Below are 23,437 nucleotides of genomic sequence, written 5' to 3' on the forward strand. Positions count from 1 at the left end.
CTTCTCTAAAAAGGTACAAAAAAAATCAGTCTTCTTGAATTCAAACTTACTACATAACACCAAACCTGATCCTGCAGTCTTGAGTCCAGACAAGATCTATACTGAATTAGGAATTTTGCCTGAGTAAGGACTGCAGTGTTTCACTTTGAATAACAGAGTACTTAAAAAAACCCAAAAAAACCACAACCCCCCACCCCCCAGAGGTAACATCACTGACTCTGAAGTTTGTTGCTGTTGTGTGGGGTTTTTTTTTAAACTGCATTTGAAAAAGGGTTGCAGTATTTTCCTCCAATATTATCCAAAACAGTTTAGAATACAAACACTGCTACAGATCACCACTGCAGACATACTACTTACTACACATATATTTAGCAAATACTTTAAGAGATCCTTGACAAAACAATGACAAATACTAGTGAGTACTTCACTTGCTGCTAATCTAAATTTTAACACTCAGTTACACGGTTTCCTCGCCTTAGGCACATACAGTTCTGATTTTGCATAGCTATTGCACATATTTTCAAAACACTTTGTTTGCCATTAGCTTAAATGTCATTGGTTTGAGAAAATATATATATACCATGGGTGAAATCCTTGCTCTGTTGAAGACAGGAAGAGTTTGTCATAGCCAGGATTTCACCCACCATCATCCACCAAAAAGTAAAAAATATCTGTTCCCAAAATTCTAACACATCTTAATAGCCAAACTGGTGTCTATATAATACTGTGTTAATAACTATGAAACTGAAAACTTGACAACTTATTTTTTAAATAAAAATAAACCAAAGTGTACTGGAAGGAAATTCATCCCTGAGTGACAAGACATTTGTTAAAAGGGTGCACTTTTCTAATCATTACAATATATTACAACACACTGTAACAGTTGGTGCTATTAACCATCAGCAGTAAAGCTTTTTGCAGTCCAATGTATTTACAGCACTGTTGCATTGATCACATTATCTTGTGTAATGAAACTGCAAGTGAACATTAAGAAATAAGATAAATAGAAATTGTGTTTTTATTATTTTAAATTGAATGTCAGGTTTGACAACTAAGCCATGCTGGATCCAATAAACTCAGAGTGGTGGTGGTGGGTAGCCTCTCCACTTCTGATGTTCAAAAACTCATTTTCAACAGATGGTCTTCAACCAAATAGCAAGAGCAACACAATTGTAATCGAGTTCACTGCTATTAATGGCACTGTGGGGAAAAAACAAAAACAGAAAATGAAGGACATTCTCTTTTTACACTGGACAGACACAGAATGGCATATGATCATTGAGCCTGGAAAATACCCATTATTGCTTTTTTAAAATTTAATTTGGTTATGCAAATTGAGAGTCTGTGAAATGTTCCAGGGCCAACAGCCCAAGATACAAAGAACAAAATACGAAACAGAAATACATGCTGTATTTAAGGTATGTTGCCTAACAGCCATCAGATGATAGCCTCTAGCTACTATCAACATGGACTGGACATGTACCAGTAAACTACAAGTGAAGGAGTCCTGTATTTTCATGAACATTCTCCTGAGCCATCCAGGCCCCACTTACATTTAAGACTGCTAGAAATTACTGTGATTTCACTCACCATTCACATTTCGTATGTGTATCAACTGAATTATGATGCTTTAAGTAAGAATTGAGAGTCAGGTCAGTGAAGAATTGCTAATTCTCACTGCTACTATTCTGGAATATCAAGATTCCTGTGTGACCATGCAGAACACAATCTTGGTGGATGTTGGCCTACAAAAAATGTCCAGGTCTTTTGTGGTCTAGTGATATAGGCTACTTTCTATTTGGAGGAGTAAGTATCCCCTTACTAGCCCAGAATTCTACAAATGCCTTCTTTCTAGGAACTAGCTGATGTCATCCTGTTGCCATATATGTTGTTAGACAAAACTCATGACACTAACAGCCAGGCAGCTTCTTTTCCCAATGACTGAAAAGTCATTGAAAGAGCTGAAGTCAGTCACACAGCCCTTTTTGTTGCCTGTTGATTCCCTGACTCCCAAAGCCCCATTTCCAAACCAGATCTGAGGAAGATGAGAAGAGAATTGGAGAGAGGGGAGGAGAAGGAGGAAATGAAGAGTCCAGCTCATCATGGTGGAGTCAGCTCTTGCAGTTGGTGAGTAAACTGGACCTGCTCCTACCACACCCCTTTTTAAAGGCAATTTTATACAGAGGATAGAGATACAATAATTCCAGCTATCACAATGAAGGGTGGTCAGTCACAGTTTATGAAGTATGGAAGGAAAAAAATCACATAAGCTCTCCTTTCCCTGAGACAGTTGCACAGCTTTCCATCACAGAGCTGTTGCGTTTTTTGTGTTTTGGGGCACAGGAAAGGGGGGGGGGGGAGACAATTGCTTTTATGATAGGCTGAACACTCGTATGGATAGGATGGCCTGCTGCAGAGTCAACATTACAAGTCTGTGTGGCTTGGAAGACAGTGGGTATTTTCCGCTGAATCAAGCCTTGGGTGCCATACATGGCCATTAATCATGTGACCTGCAGCTTCCCCCTTAAGAGTCAATCAGAAGGATGAGCCATGCATTTTTCATTGAGTAGCTTAGGGAGAGGATTGGAGAGACCGGATTGAAAATAATGAGTAAAACTGATAGCCAAGGGGTGAGGTGTGATAAGCTGGAACAGGGGTCAAATGAAGCCTGTACCTAATTCAGGTGCCTGGGCCTGGTTAATTAAAAATACATAGTAAGTACCTAACTAAACTCTTCTTTTCATCTTACCCCTCATGACTGTTCGCACAGATCGAATAAGGTTCATTAGCTGTGCTTTAATTCCTGGTTCTTCTCCGAATCCACCAATCCCTTGGTCTGTTCCCCAGCCAACTGTATAACACAAAGATGGTTAAACTGTATTGAAAAATCATACACTTATGTTATTAGCAATATCAGAAAGTGATCTATCTTGAAAAAAAGATTACTTTCAGCCACTAGTAAAGTCCTAACATGATGAAATCAGATTTCAGACCAGTAAGCCTTACTTCAGGACCAGGTAAATCTACTGGAAAGAGAATTATAAAACAGCTAAGGCCTTGTCTACACCACAAAGTTGCAGCGCTGGTGAAGGGGTTGCAGCGCTGCAACTTAGGAGGTGTACACATCTGCAGGGCATTACCAGCGCTGCAACTCTCTGTTTGCAGCGCTGGCCGTACACCCGGTCGAACCTCGGGTGTAGAGGATCCAGCGCTGGTCATCAGGTGTAGACACTCACCAGCGTTTTTCTTGACCTCCGTGGAATAAGCAGGTATCCCAGCATACCTGAGGAAGCCTCTCTGGTAATCAAGCAGGTATCCTTCCCCGCGGTTTGCTCTCGCGTTCCCCGAACCCCCCCGCAAGCAGGTCTCCTTCCCCGCGGTTTGCTCTCGCGTTCCCCGAACCCCCCCAGCAAGCAGGTCTCCTTCCCCGCGGTTTGCTCTCGCGTTCCCCGAACCCCCCCAGCAAGCAGGTCTCGTTCCCCGAACCCCCCTGCAAACCGCGGGGAAGGAGACCTGCTTGCTGGGGGGGTCAGGAGAACGCGAGAGCAAACCGCGGGGAAGGAGACCTGCTTGCTGGGGGGGTTCGGGGAACGCGAGAGCAAACCGCGGGGAAGGAGACCTGCTTGCGGGGGGGTTCGGGGAACGCGAGAGCAAACCGCGGGGAAGGAGACCTGCTTCCCCGCGGTTTGCTCTCGCGTTCCCCGAACCCCCCTGCAAGCCGCTCAACAGCGCTGCAGTGTGGCCACATCTAACACCACTTGCAGCGCTGGTTGCTGTAAGTGTGGCCACTCTGCAGCGCTGGCCCTATACAGCTGTACTAATACAGCTGTAACAACCAGCGCTGCAAAATTGTAGATGTAGACATACCCTAAATGAACATAATAGTGGAGGAAAAGTGCCTATTTAACCTACTTCAATTCACAGAGGTGTAAGAAGTGGATAAAGGAGAACTGATTGACAATGTATTTGGACTTCAAAAAAAAACCCTTTGACAACACTCACAAGAGGCTATTGAGGAAACTGAGTAATCTTGGGGTTAGCAATGAAGTCCCATCAAGGACTCAACTGGCTAGGAGACAGAAAACAAAGAGGAGGAATAATTGTACCCCAAGGTTCCACAGTAGGACTAATGTTTTATAATACATATGTTAATGAACTGGAGAAAAGGGTGAAGAGCAAGACAGCCAAATTTTCAGAGGACAAGGCTAAATTAGTCAGGACTACAAATGTCCATGAGGGACTCAGAGTTAGACAAATGCATAGCACAATGACAGATTAAATTAAGTGTTGACAAATGCAAGGCAATGCCCATTGGAAGGAATAATCTGAACAGCTCTTATAGCTGGATTCTAAATGAAGTAGCCACTAAGAAAAAAGTTCTGTGTATCATTGGGGATAGCGTAATAAAAAACCCTGCTCAACATGTAGTAGTATTTAAAAAACAAACAAGGTGTTAGAACATATAAAGAATGCCATAGAAAAAAATACTGAAACTATAATAATACTATTAGATAAATAAATGGTATACCCTGACCTGGAGTCAGTCACTCACAAAGAAAAAAGATAAAGCAGAAACAGAGAGGGTTTAGAGACATTTGACATAAATAACTGAGGTATGAAATACTTCCATATGAACAAAGTTTGAAATGAATAGGTCTCTTTAGTTTGGAGAGGAGACAAATAAAAGGAGGTACCTCTGAAGTAAACAAAACAATCAGTTGCAAAAAGAAAGTAAACCGGTTGTTACAGATTTACCATTTCATGCAATACAAAAACAAGGGGTGAATGAATAAAATTAACAGGCAACAAATTTAAAACTTATAAAAGAATTTAAAAATACACATCACAACCACTGGAACCCATTGCCACGAGAAATCCTTGAGGTCAAGATCTTAGCAAGAGTTATTCATTTTTTTTTTAAGTATTAAACAGCTATATAGATGAGAAGATCCACAGTTAAATTAGAAAGGACAGGACTTTTTTCTTACTAAGGAATCTCCTTATGCTTCAGGATCTAAACCAAACACTGATGGGGGTTTGGAAGAAACTTTCCCTTTAGGGACTGGTTATTACATAATTATCCATAAGAGGCTTCCTTTATAAGAAGGGTCACAAATCTGGTCTGTTCACTGTCACTGTCAGGATACTGGAGTAGACAGACGACTGGTTTGATCCAGTCTGGAATTGCTATGCCTGGCTTCTTCTCTTTGGGCAAGGACCTACGCAGAATGCTTGTTCCGTGATCCCAGCAGAGCACAAAGTGGCCCCAACCGATTGTGTCCCACGCATGAATCCACTGCGGAAGAGCAGAGAAGGGAAGCCACCAGCATTCCTACCAATAATCTCAGTTTGGCCCGTCACGGGAAAATGCTATACCCAACAAATTCCTGGAGTCTTATTTATTTTATGAGATGTATGGTAAATGTTTGTCAAGGGTGTTCAGAGCTTGGGATGGATGCTCTTTTGTCTAGTACAGTACAAATCTAAGTTGCGATTTAGAGACTTGGGTTTTACATAGAGGCAAAGGAGAGAAAGAGGCAGAGAAATGGAGGAGAGATCTTGGAGCAAGATACTGGGAACAAAAATAAAAAACTTAAAATGCAAAAAATAAATATAAAAAAAGAGAGAGAAGACAAAACAGAGAAACCAGATGGGAAGAAGGGAGAGAGAATGGACAAAAACAACACTATCAAGCATACTGAGGGCCAGGTGCATCTCCCACACATCAAGGTTGGGAACTACTAACAATGGGTTCTTCCTAATGGTTACATACTTTTATTATACCAAATACATGATAAGAAACATGCTTGGATACATGAACAGTTTGAAAGTACAAAGGCTACATTTCATATTATTTACAGAACCTGTAATGCTGCCCACTGCCAGATAATTACAAGGGATTATATCAATCCTACAAATCCCCTGTACAGATAACTCCCACAGATTTCAATAGGAATTCCACCTATAGCAGGAATGGAGACTCTGGCCTTTGGATTGGGTGAGAAACTGGAAGATCTGATAAACTAAGTTTATTGCACACAACATTCCAGCACCTCAGGAATCTCAGAATTTATCTAAGAGAAATATACCATTTAATTTCAGATCATTCCTGGAGTCAAACAAAACTACCTAGTTTGCTGGATACTTCAATATTACTGGCCATTTAATAGAAGAAACCAATTCATAATAATACATAGCTAAAAGACTCCTGTACACATTCCATTCTCCAGCACTCGGACAAGAGCATGATGAGAGGCAATCACATGACCAAATGCAAAGTAGTAATATATCTGAAGTTGCTTAGATTCATGATGCCTCCCAGACCTTTTATATCAATTCCCTTTGATATCTATAAAAGGTATCACGTTTTTACTGTTTGCATGCCTTAATTTTGAATAACTTGAAGCTTTCACAATGCAGGATGTCAAAAATATTTATCAGGAATATTTTGTTCAACAAGGGAGACTGAGTATTGGGGAGCATGAGGGCATAACATCCCTTAACAAGACTAGTCTTGGCTTCCATTTGTACAACAGGTTTCCTTAACATGATTTACAGTTAGGGCTTATTTTTTTAAAACACTTGTTTATATGTAATTTAAAGCATTCAGTGTAGACAAGGTCTGCTGTGTTTACAATTGCATTAGCTGGTCATAAACATACCATCTAACAACTTTAAACACAACAGGCCGTGTTTACATCATGGCCTCCATCTAGAGTAGGCCAACAGATCCTGTTTAAAAACCTATTATTCCTTCCCTAAGGTTGACCATGACCAGTTAACATTTTTAAAGGTGTTAAACCCTGTCTACACTAATGATTCAGAGCATGGTAGCTAACATGCTTTTTAAACGTGATCTATTTTCTTAATCTAGACATGTGCCGAGAGCTAGATCCAGTCTAACACAGCAATAGTTAACACACACTATAATGCATTATACATAAAGCTACGATTTTGTCATGGATATTTTTAGCAAAAGTCGTGGACAGGTCACAAGCAATAAATAAAAATTCATGGAAGCCATGACCTGTCCCTGACTTTTACTAAAAGCATCCCTGACAAAATGGGGAGGGAGGAGGATCCAGCATCCTGCCCCAGTGGCTGTGAGCTGCGGCCCCCACCACTGCCCAGTGGCTGAGCAGCTGGAGGAAGAATCCCCCCCGCCGCCCGCCCAGCAGCTGCCGGGATCCCCCTACCGCAACTGAGGAGCTCCGGGTCCTTCTGCCGCCACTACTGGGAAGTGGGAGCTTGGGTGGGGGGGAGATCCTCCACCACCTGCAGGACTGGGACCTGCAGGGGCCCCACCGCCCCAGCTGGGGATCTCCAGCGTCCCTCAGCCACCTGTGCCAGCTGGAGAGCTCTGGGTCCTCCTGCTACTGGGGAGCTGGGGTAATTGGGTGCTGAGGAGGGATCCCCTGCCACCAGTGGTGTCTGAAGAACTCCAGCTCCAACCACCACCACAGCGGGCTGGAGAATTCCAGGGTCCCCACCACCCATGGGGGCTGAGAGCTCCACAGCAGCTGGGAGCTCCAGGGTGTCCTCGCCACCCATGGCAGCTAGGTAGCTCGGGGGGGGGGGGCCCAACTGGCAGCAGCAGGTCAGTTGCAGGGTCCCCCAGCCACCACCCCTGGTGACTGGGTTGCTTGAGCAGGGTCCCCCGCAGCGGGCGGTGGCAGTGCCCCAATATCACGGTGGTCTCTGCAAGTCAGACTGCAGACGTCATGGCATCCTGCCTGATAACTGTAGCCTTAAATACCCCACGCAGTAATATCGGTCCAATAAAAGATATCGCCTCACCCACCTGGAGCCTGGCAGCGCTACAACTCCCCTGCACGTTAACACAGCGGCACTTCCCGGCAGGGACATGCCCTCAGCTGAGCCCCGGCGCCCCCCCAGCGTGCCAACCCCTTCCCGGCCCGCCTGGCTAGCGGGCAGGGCGGGCGAACACCGGCGGTAGCACCCGGGGAAGGGGAACCGCCAGGGCAGGCCCGGCCGGTCGCTCCCCCCGCGGGCTCGGCACGGCGCTGATGGGAAGAGACCGGAGATGCCCCAGCGCGCCGGGGGAGGAAACGATCCCCGGCCTCCCGTGCAGCAAGGCCTGGGCAGGGTCCCCCAGGGGCAAGCAAGGGAGGCGCCCGCCGGCAGCTGGGGGAGGCGGCGACCCCTCTCGGCCCCACACGGGCAGCGGGGGGCGGCTCGGACCCCACGCCCCGAGGGGCGGAGGGGGGGGGGGGTCTCCGCGAGCCGGGGTGCGGGGCCGCTCACCGTTGCGGAGGAAGCGCTCCTCGTGCAGCACGGCGATGGCGTTGACGAACAGCAGCGCGGCCTGCAGCAGCGAGTACAGGGTGAAGGCCATGGCTGCCGCCGCCCCCCGCCGCGGCCTCCGCGCGCGCTCAGCCCGCCGCCGGGGCGGGGCCGGGACGTGGCAGGGCTGGGCGGGGAGCGCGCCGCGCGCGGGGCGGAGCGGGGCCGGGAGCCGCCGCGGGCTGAGGGGTGGAGTAGCTGGCGGGCTGGGCTGGGTTGAGCGCGCCCTCGGGGGGCAGGGAAGCCCACGTTGCTGAGGGGACAGGCTGCTGTGCTTGAGGCGGGATAGACGGAGCCTGGCTCTGCCTCAAAGGCGCCCTCATGGCAGGGAGGCCGCGATTTGCCACATCTGTCTGTCAGTCAGAGGGTGACCAGATGTCCTGGTTTTATAGGGACAGGCGCCATATGAAGGGCTTTGTCTTATATAGGTGCCTATTGCCCTACCCCATGTCCCGATTTTTCACACTTGCTTGTGTAATGTTGATAACGACATAGGTTCGAGGAAGCAAAGTGTGCTTATTTGTGTTCTCCATGATTTTCCTTCTAAAAGTATCTCGCATGTCTCACACCCCCCCCCCAGAAAGGGCCTCTCGCACCCCCAAGGGGTGTGTGCACCCAAGGTTAAGAACCGCTGCACCCAACGGGTAAGATCTGCATTTTAATTTAATTTTAAATAAAGTTTCTTAAACATTTAAAAAACCTTGTTTACTTTACATACGACAATAGTTTAGTTATATAATATAGACTTATAGCGACCTAAAAACGTTAAAATGTATTACTGGCACACGAAACCTTAAATTAGAGTGAATAAATGAAGACTCGGCACACCACTTCTGAAAGGTTGCCGACCCCTGATCTTGACCATCTCTGACAGGTGTTTGTCTAACCTGCTCTTAAAAATCTCCAGTGATGGTGTGGAATGTGATAACAGAATGTTGGGAATCATTAGGAAAGGAATAGATAATAAGACAGAAAATAATATATTGCTTCTATATAAATCCGTGGTACAGCCAAATCTTGAATACTGTGTGCAGATCTGGTCTCCGCATCTCAAAAAAGATATATTAGAATTGGAAAAGGAACAGAAAAGGGCAACAAAAATGATTAGGGGTATGGAACAACTTCCATATGAGGAGAGATTAATAAGACTGGGACTTTTCAGCTGGGAAAAGAGAGGACTAAGGGGGGATATGGTAGAGGTCTATATAATCATGACTGGTGTGGAGAAAGTAAATAAGGAAGTGTTATTTACTCCTCATCACGCAAGAACCAGAGGTCACCAAATGAAATTAGTAGGTAGCTGGTTTAAAACAAACAAAAAGATGTATTTCCTCACACAGTGCACAGTCAACCTGTGGAACTTCTTGCCAGATGATGTGAAGGCCAAGACTGTAACAGGGTTAGAAAAAAAGACTAGGTAAGTTCATGGAGGATAGGTCCATCAATGGCTAGTAGCCAGGATGGACAGGGATGCAAAACCATGCTCTGAAGCAGTGGGTCTCAACCTAGTTACCATTGTGGGCCGCATATGCAGCTCTGAATGTGTTATGTGGGCCACATTCGCACAATATATATACTACCTGTCTGGCCCTGAGGATGTCACATGGGCCATAGTTGTGTGCATGGGGGTCGGTTTGCATAGGCGGAGGTAGGCGTTGCCTCCCCAAATAGCCAGGCGTGACCCCACCACCCTGCCGTGATGCTCCCTGCATGCTGCTGAACTCCAGTAGTTCTCCCGGCTCTGAGGCCAGCAGCAGCCTCACAGTGTTCTGAGGCTGGGGACATGTGTCACCTGCCTTCCTGCGCTCTGGAGCTGGGGAGGCTGGGGCTGCACACCGCCCTCCCTCCTGCACTCCGGGACTGGATTATCTGTTCTGCTCATTCTCTCTGAAGCACCTGGCATTGGCCTAGGGTTGCCAGCTTTCTACTGGCACAAAACCAAATACCCTTGCCCTGCCCCCCTGGCCTGCTCCTCCTCCGAGGCCCCACCCCACCTCTGAGGCCCTGTCCCCTGCACACTCCATCCCGCTCTCCTTCTGTCACTCACTCTCCCCACTCTCACTCACTTGCTCATTTTCACTGGGCTGGCTCAGAGGGTTAGATTGCAGGAGGGGGTGAGGGCCCCGACTGGGGATGCATGGTCTGGAGGTGGCCAGGGATGAGGGATTTGGGGTGCAGAAGGAGGCTCTAGGCTGGGGCTAAGGGGTTCAGAGTGTAGGAGGGGGATCAGGGCTGAAGCAGAGAGTTGAGGTGGAGGTGTGTGTGAGGGCTCCGACTGGGAGTGCAGGCTCTGGGGAGTGGCTGGAAATGAGGGGGTTGGGGTGCAGGAGGGTGCTCCAGCCTGGGATCGAGGTGTTTTGAGGGCACAAGGGGGATCAGGGCAGGGGGTTGGGGCCAGGGAGGAGGTCATGGGTGCAAACTCCGGGCAGCATTTACCTCAACCAGCTCCCGGAAGCAGCGGCATGTCCCCCCCCAGCTCCTACGCGGAGGCACTGCCAGGTGTCCCTGCATGCTGCCCTATCCACAGGCACTGCCCCTGCAACTCCCATTGGCCGCAGTTCCCAGCCAATGGGAGCTGCGGGGTCAGTGCTTGGGGCGGCTGCAGGGTGCGGCACCCCTAGATTGCCCCTATGTGTAGAAGCTAGAGGGGGGACGTGCCATCTGCTTCCCAGGAGCCGTGTGGCTTGATGGCTAGCAGGGAGCCTGCCATTCCCTCTGCGCAGTGCCGCCAACCAGACAGTCAACGGCCCAGTCAGCAGTGCTGACCAAAGCCACCAGGATCCCTTTTCGACCAAGCGTTCTGGTCGAAAACCAGACACCTGATCACCCTATATTGACTGGATACTGGGCTAGATTGACCTTTGGTCTGACCCAGTATAGCTGTTCTTATGGGCAAGCTGCACACACAGCACCATCCTGATGAGGCCTCAGGTGTTCTAGAGAACTGGATAAAGGTAGTAGGGGAATAATTCTGCATTCCTTTTACATCCTGTTGTAGCCAGTGGCAATTCTGAGTGTGCACGGAATGCAAGAATGGGGCTTAGAGTGCACTTAAATTGGTTAGAGAAAGTATGTCTTAATTAGTGTTCATGCATTAATCAATAAATTTTAGTGAAGTCCTATGAAAATATTAAATACTGTATAAATTCTAAATATTGTAATCATGCTATTTATATTTAATTTGATGCATAATATCTGTGGGTTTATTTAATTTTAATTTTTGTTTATTTAAATGTTTTCACTAGTAGGAAATTAAAAAATCAGTTCAGATCCTAATCGTTGTCTATCCAAAATATAATGTCCGCAGGAGTCAAGATTTCTAACAGACTCCAAAATAAAACAATTATATTTTATATTATACTAACTGGGGCCTCTGGGCACGACTGTAATACAAATAGCAAAAAATAATAATAACTGGTGCTCAGGGATACTGTGTAGTTATTGGTGTGTAAATGTACAAATTTTTCTCTCTTGCATCCTTCAGTCTTATTGGCTGAGGAGTTCTGTTTGCATAATCACAGTACTTTTATTTCTCAGTAATCATACAGTATGCAAATCCCTTAAGTCTAAATGGTTGATAGCTTTTATTACCCAATCAGAGCACAATGATTTGCATAATCACTGCATTTTGATAGTTGCTGTAGTCATTTTGTTTTGATAGGCGTAGTGGTTTTGTGCTTAACGTATTTGACTGGAACTCAGGCAACATGGATTCTATTCTTTTCCCTATCATAGATTCTCTATGTGATCGTGGGCAAGTCACTTGCATCTCTGTATAATAGAGGCAAGTACCTCCCTGTCTTACAGATACGTTGTGAGGATACATTCGTTAATGGTTGTGAAGTGATCAGTTACTACAGGGATGGAGTCAGTACAGGTATGTTCAATAGATACTTACAGAATTTTCAGGCTGTATGCCAGCCACAGAGACTATTTCTCAGTTCCCTCAGCTTTATTTCCTGAAAACACCTCAATCTTTGGTACAGCACTTTAGTCCAAGGTATAGTTTTGTGGATTTAAATAATCATGATATTAATTTAATATTAATAGATTACCAGATGGAACTGAAAACAAAAGAGATCACCATTTGTCTAAAAGTGTAGAATATCATATGCTATTAACTTTTTCTTTCTGTAAATTCTTTTTATTAACAATGGAAAATTTGTCACATTTGGAATAGGAGAATGGGAGGCTGAGGTGCAGGTTGCAGAAAGAAATCAGTAATACAAATGTTTGCCAGTTAAAGCCCTGGATCATAAGTAATTCTAATTCAGAAAAACAATTAAGCATGATCTTTACTCCTATTGAAGTCAATGACACAGGGCCGGCTCCAGGCACCAGCATGCCAAGCAGGTGCTTGGGGCGGCAATCTGTAAGAGGTGGCAGTATGTGTGTTTTTGCCCCCAAGCAGCGCGCCGAATTGCCACTGCGGACGGTGGGGGCAGTCCGTGGTCCATTAGGATGGCACGCTTGTTTCCGTGGCGGCGGCAATTCGGCAGCATCTTCTATGTTCAGCTGTCTGCGGCGGCGCAGCTTCTGTCTTCCAGCTGAAGATAGAAGCTGCCGCCGAATTGCCGCCACTGTGGAAGCGCGCGAGCCGCCCAGTGGCACATGGACTGCCCTGGCAGTCCGCAGTGGCAATTCAGTGCGCTGCTTCTTGGGGCAGCAAAAACAGTAGAGCTGGTCCTGAATGGGATTTAAATCCATGCTTAATTTTAAGCATGGGTTTTTCCTGTCTCATAGGCTAAAATCTTTCCAAATTTCAGCCCTGCTCCTGCAAACACTTTTGGATGTGTTTAATTGTACACATTAACAATCTCATTGAAGTCAATATGATTATTCAATTGAGTAAACATAAGCAAATTTGCAGGATTGAGGCCTTAAATATAACTTATTTGTTTGTCAGCTAGATTTTTTGAACTTGGTTCACCAACAATCCTCACTGAGAACTGCAAGTTTAAAATTTTAAAACAAAACAATTTTAGTTATCCAAGGCAAAACAAAAGTTTTCGAATATTTTTAAGCATGAAAAACAGCTATTTCTCATGCTTCTATAAATAAAATATAGCCAATTTTAATTTTGCTAAACTTTCCACTAAAAAAAAAAAATCAACTTTAGGCAGAAAAAAATTCAGCCCAAAGGGTCATTACTATTTTTCATATAATTACAAGTACTGGAATATAGTGGTCTAGAATGGGAGCGCCTTCTGTATTCAGCTATAACTTATAGCATCCTGGTAACGATTCTATAATGACATACAGATAAATATCAAGGGTCAAAAGTATTTTCTAATAACCATTGTCAACAAAAACCATTTCCTGTGTTATATCCCTGTGAAACCCAACTTATAAATAAATACTAACCTCAGTGAAGTATGGTACTACAAAAATAGGTTTTTAAAAATAAGAATACAAGTTATGGCTTGATATTTTTACCCTATAAATAAGATGTATTTCCACAGAGCAGCATCTGTAAATCTCGCATAAATTTGACATGATTTTCATCTTTCTAAGATCCATTATGGCAACTTAACAACCACACAAGTCTTATCTTTGAATCATCACATTACTGTGGTTGAAAAGAAAACCAGGGTTGCTTGCATTAAAGAGGAAAACATATTTTTGACTCAATGGGAATGTTACCTTTCATCACAGTACATTTCTGTGGTACCATCTGAAGAGTGTAGTCAATCATCATAAAGGAGAGTTTGAGACCACTTTACAAATGCCAAAGGCTTACCACTCCGGCTGGAGAAGTATTTTGAAGTCCTGATACTTCTCCATGATTTTAGCTTCATTTATTATTCTGTAGTGTCAGAAGTTTACAGAATACAATGCAGTGAGTGTTGATGGTGTTAGCACCTTTCAGGAGGCATTCAGCACCTTTCAGGATTGGGTCCTTTGATAGCATCCATTTTATCAGGTTTCAGAGTGGTAGCCGTTTAGCCTGTATCAGCAAAATCGATGAGGAGTCTTTGTGGCACCTTAGAGACTAACAAATTTATTTGGGCATAAGCTTTCATGGGCTAGAACCCAATTCATCAGATGCATGGAATGGAAAATACCGGAGCAGGTATAAATACAGGAAAAGATGTAATTTGCCTTACCAAGTGTGAGATCAGTCTAACGAGACAAATCAATTGACATCAGAATACCAAGGGAGGAAAAATAACTTTTGATGTGGTAATGAGAGTGGCCCGTTTCAGACAGTTGACAAGGAGGTGTGAGTAACAGTAGGGGGAAATTAGTATTGGGAAATTGGTTTAGGTTTCATTTTACGTATTAATTACTCCTTAAAATGTATCTTCTCACACCTGTGCTATCTAATCCTTTCCTATGGCCTGATTCAAAGCCGATTGAATGCAAAAGAAGTCTTTTCTTTGACTTTATTGGAAGTGGAATCGGCCTCTTAATCTATTTGTGCTGTCAGCTTTTTGAGTTTTTCTTTCTCAAATACTTTTATGACAGTCACCTTCTCTGAACATTATATATATATATATAAAACAAATAGTGACCAAGTTTGAAGGCAAATATTTCTAAAAATGCTATCTCAGAGATATGAGAAGGTTTAGAATTTGTGATATAATACCTAAAAAAGACCTGATAAGAATCTGCAAGAATGTTAATGGATGTTATAAAGAAGATGGTGGTGATCAGTTGTTCTCCCTGTCTGTGAAGGTGGGACTAGAAATAATCTGCACAATCTGCAGCCTGGGAGAGTTAGGTTCATAGAATCATAGAAGATTAGGGTTGGAAGAGACCTCAGGAAGTCATCTTGTCCCCATCATCACCAGTGGCCATCATTCTGGCACCTCCCAAGGACTACAACTCTCTCTCCTACCGCCCCTTGGCTGGGATGCCACTTTTATAACATGTTATGTTGTTGCCGCTATGTTTGATGCATATTCAGTAGGGAATTTCCCCCCATTTCCTTATTTGTATTTCCTCACCTTACTAACGTTGGAGTGTCTTTTTCCTGTAGGTTAGTATATCAATGATCTCAACTTATTATCATACAAGTCAATTCGTTACCATGGCCCTATTGCGATTTGGTATCACATTTGTTATTTCTGTCCTAACTGGTTATTTTGGTTCTTTCCAAGTTCCAGGTTGTGGTGTACCTGTTAAGTTTAAAAGGGAATGAATTTAGGAAGCCCCTGTGCCAGCCTCTTTAACACATCCTCTATGTTAAAGGTCACGGCCATACAGAGACATTATCCTTTTGCTCATCACCATCTATCTAGGTGAAAGGTCTCAAATATATGTATGCTAACTCTGCCTTAGCTCAACATATAGGATGTGGCCTGCAGGTCCCTTGTGTTACAGCCAAAATATACTCTAATATAAATCTATTATAATAGAACAAATAATGAAACCCATAAGAAAATAAGAAATTTATAAGAAAAGATATATAGGCAAGCAAGCAGGGTAGCCTTAGATGTATCTCATCTACCTGTTATGTACGTCAGCTTGTTGCCAGGACATGTCTGTGTTTGACTCATGTACCTGTGGTCAGAACTTCCCCTTAAACTCTGTTTTCAGCTCCCCAAATACTTGGGGTTTTTCAGTAGCTGTTTATCTGTGCAAAGTTTCTCTATTCAAAGTTCATAGGCATCAAGCCTTATGCTAACTTGCTGAAGTTCTGCATCTCCAGTGCCCTCCTGGTAGAATGGTTCCACTGGAGCCATGTTGTGAGGGCTTCCCCAGCTAATGGCTGCCCACAGCAACACCCCCAAATGGGGGCTTCACACCATGCAGATGAGGGCATGGAAAGGTAAACTAAACCCTAGGTTTTGTTACTATCCATCTTGATCTCCACAGGGGCTGGGATGTGTGGAAATGTACAATTTGAAAACATTTTGTTCGTTCTTCCATGAGATGATTATGCTGGGGATGAGGCCTCCAGTTTGGACAAAGCAATGTACCCTGAAAAAAGAACAGGAGTACTTGTGGCACCTCAGAGACTAACAAATGTATTTGAGCATAAGCTTTCGTGGGCTACAGCCCACTTCATCAGATGCATACAGTGGAAAATACAGTAGGAAGATACATATATATACACACAGAGAACATGAAACAATAAGTGTTACCATACACACTCTAACGAGAGTGATCAGTTAAGGTGAGCTATTACCAGCAGGAGAGAAAAAAACTTTTTGAAATGGTAATCAAAATGGTCCATTTGCAGCAGTTGACAAAAAGGTGTGAGGAACAGTATAGGGGGCAAATAAACATGTACCCTGGTGTCACTAGTTCCACACATTGAATTTGAGCCACGGAAATGATCATAGACGAAGGAGCGTGCTGTAGTCACTGACGCTGATGGTTACAGCCACACAAAGGGCGAGATGCTGTCAATGCGTAATTAATACTTTTCTCTGTGAGTATGCACAGGCCTTCGGGGTCCTGGGCATGATAAGACCCTTTGTGCAAATACTTCTGCAAAGGTTCTCTGTGCCATCTCCTCAAGAGCCCACCTTCCCAGGCCTAGGGTATGTGTTGCCGGCAGGCCATAGTGGGAAGGGATGTGCCTGGGGCATCCTTCACCCCTGCAGTGACACACAGAGAAGCCAGTTAGGCAGGAACACAAGATAGGACTACCTTAGCCTGGGCCAAGGGCTCCACTTGACCACTAAAGTCTCTGTGTCAGCTCAGGAATTAATCTAGCTCCTTGTAACTACCACCCGGATAGAGACCTCATAGATATTTCATCCTTAACAAGCTGGTGTCATACCATCTCAGACAAAGCTTTATTAACTGGGAGCATAGTTCATTTGTACACTAGAGGTCACAGGGATCAGTTTAAAGATTAATAGAGCATATCACATTAGAATAATAAATACAGACAAATTAAAAAAATAGATGGTCTGGCAATACCTGACTGCACTAAAGCAATCCATGGAGGTACTGATGTCTGAAAGCACAACAACAAATTGGCCCAGCTATGGTCAATGAGAAACTATACATAGGAGATTTAGAATGTGGCTCAAAAGTGTGGGAATAATGCATGGGAGTCAGAAGGAAGGAGAACCTTTGTGGAGGGTCAGGAAAATTTCGAAAAGTTCCCTTTGCATATTTTTCTGTGAAATGTCTTGCTGAAGGGGGAAGGGAATAGATCTCGACAGAATTTGCCAGCCAGAGCTAAGGCCTTCAGACTGGGACCAGAAGGAAGTGATCTCCAAGGTCTAAGGTGCAGGAGACATCTGCATAGTTCCTATCCTCCTGCTGTCTCCAGCAGTACTAGAGTCCTGAAGAAGACCTGCTGCCATTGCCTGGGTCCCTCTGTGGCAATTCAAGTGCAGCTCTGGTGGCTAACTAGCTAAAGCGAATACTGTATTAACACCAAGCCAGAGTTCTGCACAGAAATCCTACAGGAACTAATACTACAAAGTGAAGCCAGGTCCCCAAATCCCAAAGTTCTGCAGCACTTCGACAAATTGAACCCTAGTAGACACCTCTAGAGAGTGAGTGAAAGTTCAGCAAAGGAGAGCTTGCATTTTCCATTTGGGGAGGGAATGATCCATCCCTGGGTTTCCTTCAATAATATTTTTATACTTCTATTTATACAGCTATTGACAGAGATACTGTACATACATATACACATACATATATATATCACAAAGAAAGTTGGAATCTGTTCTTCATCACTGAAAACAATCTGCATTTTTCAATCCTGGAATGTTGCAGGTTCACATTCCAATGTCTCAACATTTTGCCCTTACGATAAAGGAAATGAAGATGGCCTGTGTTAAGCAAGGAACAGACTTCACTTTGCTCATGTATACCCCAGAGCTTTCCATGCATTTTTCTCTCCAAATGAAAACTTCACTGTTGGGGGAAACCATGGTGTCATCATTGCTTTGGTGAGGTGTCAGGGGGTGTACTAGAGGATATGAATGAAGAGTAAGGTAGCTCTCAACTGGACAATTTATTTTCAGAGCTGGGAAAGCTCCTTGGGTAGAGCTTCCTGTTCTGAGAAGTAATTTATACACGCAGGACCAGTAAAATCCACTGTTGAAATCTTGTCACCACTGTTGTACTTCATTGTAACATTTGCCAGAACCACCTCAGTTGTACTAGGATCGTTGGAAGAACAGCAACATTTACCTTGCCTGGAACAATAAAAATAGAACAAAATAAACATTAGCTACTAGATAAGTCTAATTTTGGTGGGCTTGGACACTTCCACAATCTAATGCATAGTATTTCTAACTTCAGTGAATAAGAACATGCAACAGTGAACTGCATATTTTAGGAAAGGAAGAAATCTTGTGACATCTCTGGTTTCCATATGATTCTGGATATGACCATCAACAATGCTGTTTCTCTTATATTTTTCTACTCATAGTATAATAACAGACTCACTGGCTCCACCCCTCTCCTGTCCAACCTAAAGATGGTCAAAGTTTTTGGTTTGAAAAGGTTGATTTTTTTGGTTTTGTTTTGTTTTGGGTTTTTTTCTAGAAAGAAAACAGCTTTTAAAAATATATATTTAAATGAACATTTCTGTGGAAAATAGAAAAAATCCTGAAAACACCAAAATTTTTCAGCTATATTCAACAAAATTGTTTTCTGGGTTTTCTGTTATTCAACAATAAAAACCCAATACATTTCTGAGAAAAAAATTCAACAAAAACGAGAAAACAAAAACAAAAACAATTATTTTAAGTAAAAATTTTCTCACACAAAGTTTTTCAACCAGCTTTTTTTCAAACACTCTTGCATGAGGGCACAGGAGGCTCTATGAAGTTATGCTCCACGGTGTTGGCAAACTCTGAGCATGGGCTCCCCAAATCCTGCCTTTGCCCAGTGCATAGTGGAGCATTGCATTTTATATCTGCAGGACTTTAACTGGCTTCCTTAAACATCCTTAGTAACACTGACTGGATAAAGTGGTAATACTTACTTTCTGAGAACTTTCACTGCAATAACAATCACAGCCAACAGTAACATACTTCCACTGATAGACACCATGATGATCTCATAAATTGCATTGGAAGAACCTAGCAAAATATAAAAAGCATGGATGAGTTTTGCAGCCAAACAAAAGCCTTAAAATGTGCAGACCTTTGTGTCATGGTCCCAGGATGATAATGTTTATTATTAATTTATTATTAATAATTATTATTTTAAATGGCAAATTCTCCAGTTTATTGTGGAGCTGGGATTTTAACAACATTGCAGCCCATGGATTGACAGGCTGATAATTTCAGAGGCTAAGGTGGACATTTAAAAGCATACTTTGTCGATTTGTGCCACCTTTCATTCAAGAACTCAAAGTGTTTACAGCTTAATGAATTAACACTTCACTATTGAAATAAGTAGTTCAATGCCTGTTTTTTACAGTTGTCACAGAGCAGTGAAGTGACCTTCCCAGAGTCAGCCAGAAAGTCAGTTGCAGAGCTAGGAGTAACCTAGCTCCCCAGATTATATTCTAACCATCAGACCATGCAGCCTCTTCACATGTGCATTATTGGGTAATTTCAGCCTTGGTTTATTAATCTAACTATCAGCTCCCTTCATTGTTAACTCATTTCTTCGTGAGTATGAAAGGTGCCATAGAGAACCAAACGCGCTTCTGTTTAGAGGATGGTTAGTCATAGAGAGAAGTAAAAACTCACTGGACCAAGCGGCCTCTCCTTGTACAACAGCAGGAGCTAGGAGGAAATTGCAGTGAGTAGATGGTGACATGCAGAGGCCCTAGGGGCTCGTTCCCCAGGAGCAGCCAACCAGCACCAGCTGTGGTTGAGGTCTCACAGCATATGTCATCTCCATGAGCCTCTCCTCTTGGGCCTGAGAGCTGGGGCACAGGGCTGGTGAACTCCTCTCCCTCTCTCTCCACAGGGAAGAGCTGTGGCAGCTTCTTGATGTCATCACTCACTCAGCTCTGACAATTGGCCTCTGGAATTCTCCCTTCCCTCCATATTTGCTATATTACTATTGGTTGTTGGACCCCTTTCATCCTGATCCTCTTCTGCCGCTACAGACCATAGCTCTTCAACCTCACTTTCTGCCCATTTGGCTCCTTGGGCCTGATCCAAAGCTCACTGAAATCAATGGGAGTTTTTCCATTTACTTCAATGGGCTTTGAATCAGGCCCTTGGTCTTCTTCTTTATCCTGTTCCCTGCTCCTCCCATTCCAACAATCCCTTCTTCTCCCCCACCCATCCCATAAAAATCCCCGAAGACCTGAGGCTAAGGTGCCGAGTGCCTGTCTCTCCAATCACTCCACCCACACACTGTATCCCTTTTGTCTATTTAAGTTTCAAGCCCTTTGGGGCAGACCATGCCTGGATACATGTTTGTTCAACATCTAACTCAATGGGGTCCTGATACTTGTAGTAAAGTGGTCATGGGAAGGTTAACTGGGTTTCCCAACGTATTATGTGATGGAGCCCTGGTTCACCCTTTCTTTACTTCCCATTTTAGTCAGTGGAAGTGTCCTCCCCACCCCCCCACACACTCTTTTGTGATGCAGTTAAATAAAGCAGCAAATTTCCAGCCTGCAGTCCTGTGAGTGACCTATTTCTGCTGCACCGAGTGGTCCAATTATACAAATAGTGACTGGGGCCTTTGAGCAATACTAATGCATAATAATAATTAGAAGTTCTTATGAGAAAAGCTTAGAGAAGTAAGGCACCTGCATGCTTGAGAACCATCATGCCATGAAGTGTCTTGTTACCATCACTGGCCATGCTGCAAAACAAAATCGAACAGGAGAGTCAGACCATGCACTATTGTTGAAATTCAGTCCATCTGTCCTAGGTAATTATACAGCAGCTGAGCACACCACCAGCCTTAACGTATTTATCCCATAACACCCATTGCTATCCCCATTTTACAGATGGGGAACTGAGGCACAGAGAGGCTATGTGACTTGCCCACAGTCATACAGGAAGTCTGTGGTAGAGAAGGGAATTGAACCCTGTTCTCTTGAGGCCTAGGCTATCACCCTAACATTGGGCCATCTCTTTTGTCAGCTCCCCCATGGTTGATGCCTAATTCCTTTAGGCTCCTTTAACAATCTCAGGCCTTGTCTACACTACAAAGTTTTGTCGATAAAAGGCAGCTTTTACTGACAAAACAATGGACGTATACACACTGCAATGGGACCTTTGGTGGCAAAAGCCCTGTTTTGGCGACAAAATTAAACCGCCCTGACAAGAGACATAAAGCTTTTAGTGCAAAATTTTTATTGATAAAGTGCCAGTGTAGACACCGCACTTGATTAATTGGCCTCTAAGAGATGTCCCATAATGCCCATCCTGACTGCTCTGGTCAGCAGTTTGAACTCAACTGCCCTGCAGCCAGATTAAACAACCATCTGCCCCTTCCCCTTAGAAGCCGCAGGAATTTTTGAAATTCCATTTCTTGTTGGCTCGGCATGGAGAGGTCCCATTGCATCTTTCTTAGAGCTTAGAGCACTGCAGAGCTGCTGGATCTGCTCAGTATATGGGGAGAGGAGGCTGTGCAGTCCCAGCTGCACATGAACCATAGGAGTTTTTATACCTACGGGCAGATTTCTCTTGAGGCTTGTGTGAAAAGGGCTATGATCGGGACATGCTGCAGTGCAGAGCAAAGATAAAGGAGCTGAGGCAGGCATACCATAAGGCGAGGGAGGCAAACCGTTGCTCCGGTGCTGCACCTAAGACCTGCCAGTTCTGTAAGGAGCTGGATGTTATCTTCAGTGGTGACTCCATCTCCACCACCAAGAGCCCCATGAATACTTTGGTGGGCCTGGAGGCAGTGGAAAGAGGACCCAACCCAGAGGACAAAGTCATTGATGAAGAAGTGGATTAGATGAGGATGTGGAGCTCCTGGCGGGGTTGGCTGGTTGGGCAGGCAACCAGGAACTGTTCACCACTCTGGAGGTGTTTAGCCAGTCTCAACAGTTGCTCTCCAGACAGCAAGAAGCAGGAGAGGAGAAGCCTGATAGGTGGCTGTGGTCTGTGTAGTATGGAGGTGGGTTCAGGGCATAGAAATTTGGAAGGCTGGCCGTGTTTCTGTGAGCTGGACATTTCCCTGTGTAGCTAATCAGTACGGCAGAACATGGTATTGATGCACACTGAGATCTCACAGGAATCCTCCAGAGAGATCTCTAGGAAAGTTTCCTGGAGGTACTCAGCAATCCTCTGTCAAAGGTTCCTGGGCAGAGCTGCTTTGTTGCTTCCTCCATTATATGAAACTTTCCCATGCCATTTGGCAATCACTTATGCAGGTAACAAAGCGGCACACAGGCGAGCAGCACAGGGACCAGGGTGGAAGCCACAGGCATGTAGCAGATGTATCCTCGCTTCCCTGCTTACCCTCAGCAGTGAGATGTCTGCTACAATGACCCCCACCTATGGAAAAGTGTGGGAGAATTTTATAACTTTTTTCCTAGTCGGCTGCACCGCAACCCTTGCAGAGTGCGCTTGTCCCTATGTAGAGCGCCCCTCCCTCCAGTCAACACTCACCATGCTGTGGGTGTTTGCAGAGATGTGTGCTTGCCAAGGGTCAATAAGAAAGTGATTGTTATGTTACAAAAGGTGTATTTTACTGAAATATTTCAATGCTGTGCATGAATTTAACAATCATGCTTCTGCACATTGTTCCTTGTGCTTCATCAGATGTGGCCTTCAGGAACACCGGCCAAGTGTCTCCACCAGATAAGAAAGTGCCCAGGACGGAGCAAAGAAGACATGTTCTGGGAGGTACTGCACTTCTTCAATCCGGAGAAAAGGGAACGCAAGGAGTGGAGGGAATCCAAAAGGCAGGACAGAAAAGAAAATCAGGAGTTTGTTAAGGACACAACTGAGTGGATGATTAAAGTAATGGAGGAGCAAATGCAGATGCTGAAGTCCTTAATAATGCTGTAGACTGAGCAGACGCATGCCTGCCCTCCCCTGCAGCACATTCAGAACTCTTTTCTATGCCCCTCCCAACTTCACCTGCACAGTCCTTTCCATTTGCTGGGACTTCTCGGTTTCGTCTTCACTCCACCCCCTTGGACAGCTTTCACAATGATACCTGGACCTACACACAGCTCTGAAAGTCTGCCCTTGCCTGGTACCTCTTTCCCACCAAGTATCTTTGTGTGTGTTTGAGTTGTTTCTTGTGCAATAAAAACAAAGTTTTTTAATGGCAACTCATC

The 23,437-nt window shown here is 44.4% G+C and overlaps 1 protein-coding gene and 1 long non-coding RNA gene across 2 annotated transcripts; one reads left to right on the forward strand and one right to left on the reverse strand.

Annotated features, from left to right (window-relative positions):
- Positions 1-995: 995 nt before the first annotated feature.
- On the reverse strand, positions 996-8,415 carry IER3IP1 (immediate early response 3 interacting protein 1). Its single transcript, XM_050944800.1, has 3 exons — positions 8,266-8,415; positions 2,750-2,851; positions 996-1,200 (listed from the first exon to the last, which is right to left on the reverse strand). The coding sequence occupies exons 1-3, from the start codon at positions 8,354-8,356 to the stop codon at positions 1,145-1,147; spliced, it is 249 nt and encodes an 82-aa protein (XP_050800757.1). The 5' UTR covers positions 8,357-8,415; the 3' UTR covers positions 996-1,144.
- Positions 8,416-8,487: 72 nt separating this feature from the next.
- On the forward strand, positions 8,488-23,425 carry LOC127047014 (uncharacterized). Its single transcript, XR_007773266.1, has 3 exons — positions 8,488-8,948; positions 12,040-12,181; positions 22,914-23,425. It is a non-coding gene; the product is annotated as an uncharacterized LOC127047014 (long non-coding RNA).
- The last annotated feature ends 12 nt before the right edge of the window (positions 23,426-23,437 follow it).

The sequence above is a fragment of the Gopherus flavomarginatus genome, chromosome 3 (assembly GCF_025201925.1).
Source record: "Gopherus flavomarginatus isolate rGopFla2 chromosome 3, rGopFla2.mat.asm, whole genome shotgun sequence".
NCBI classification, from domain to species: Eukaryota; Metazoa; Chordata; order Testudines; family Testudinidae; genus Gopherus; species Gopherus flavomarginatus.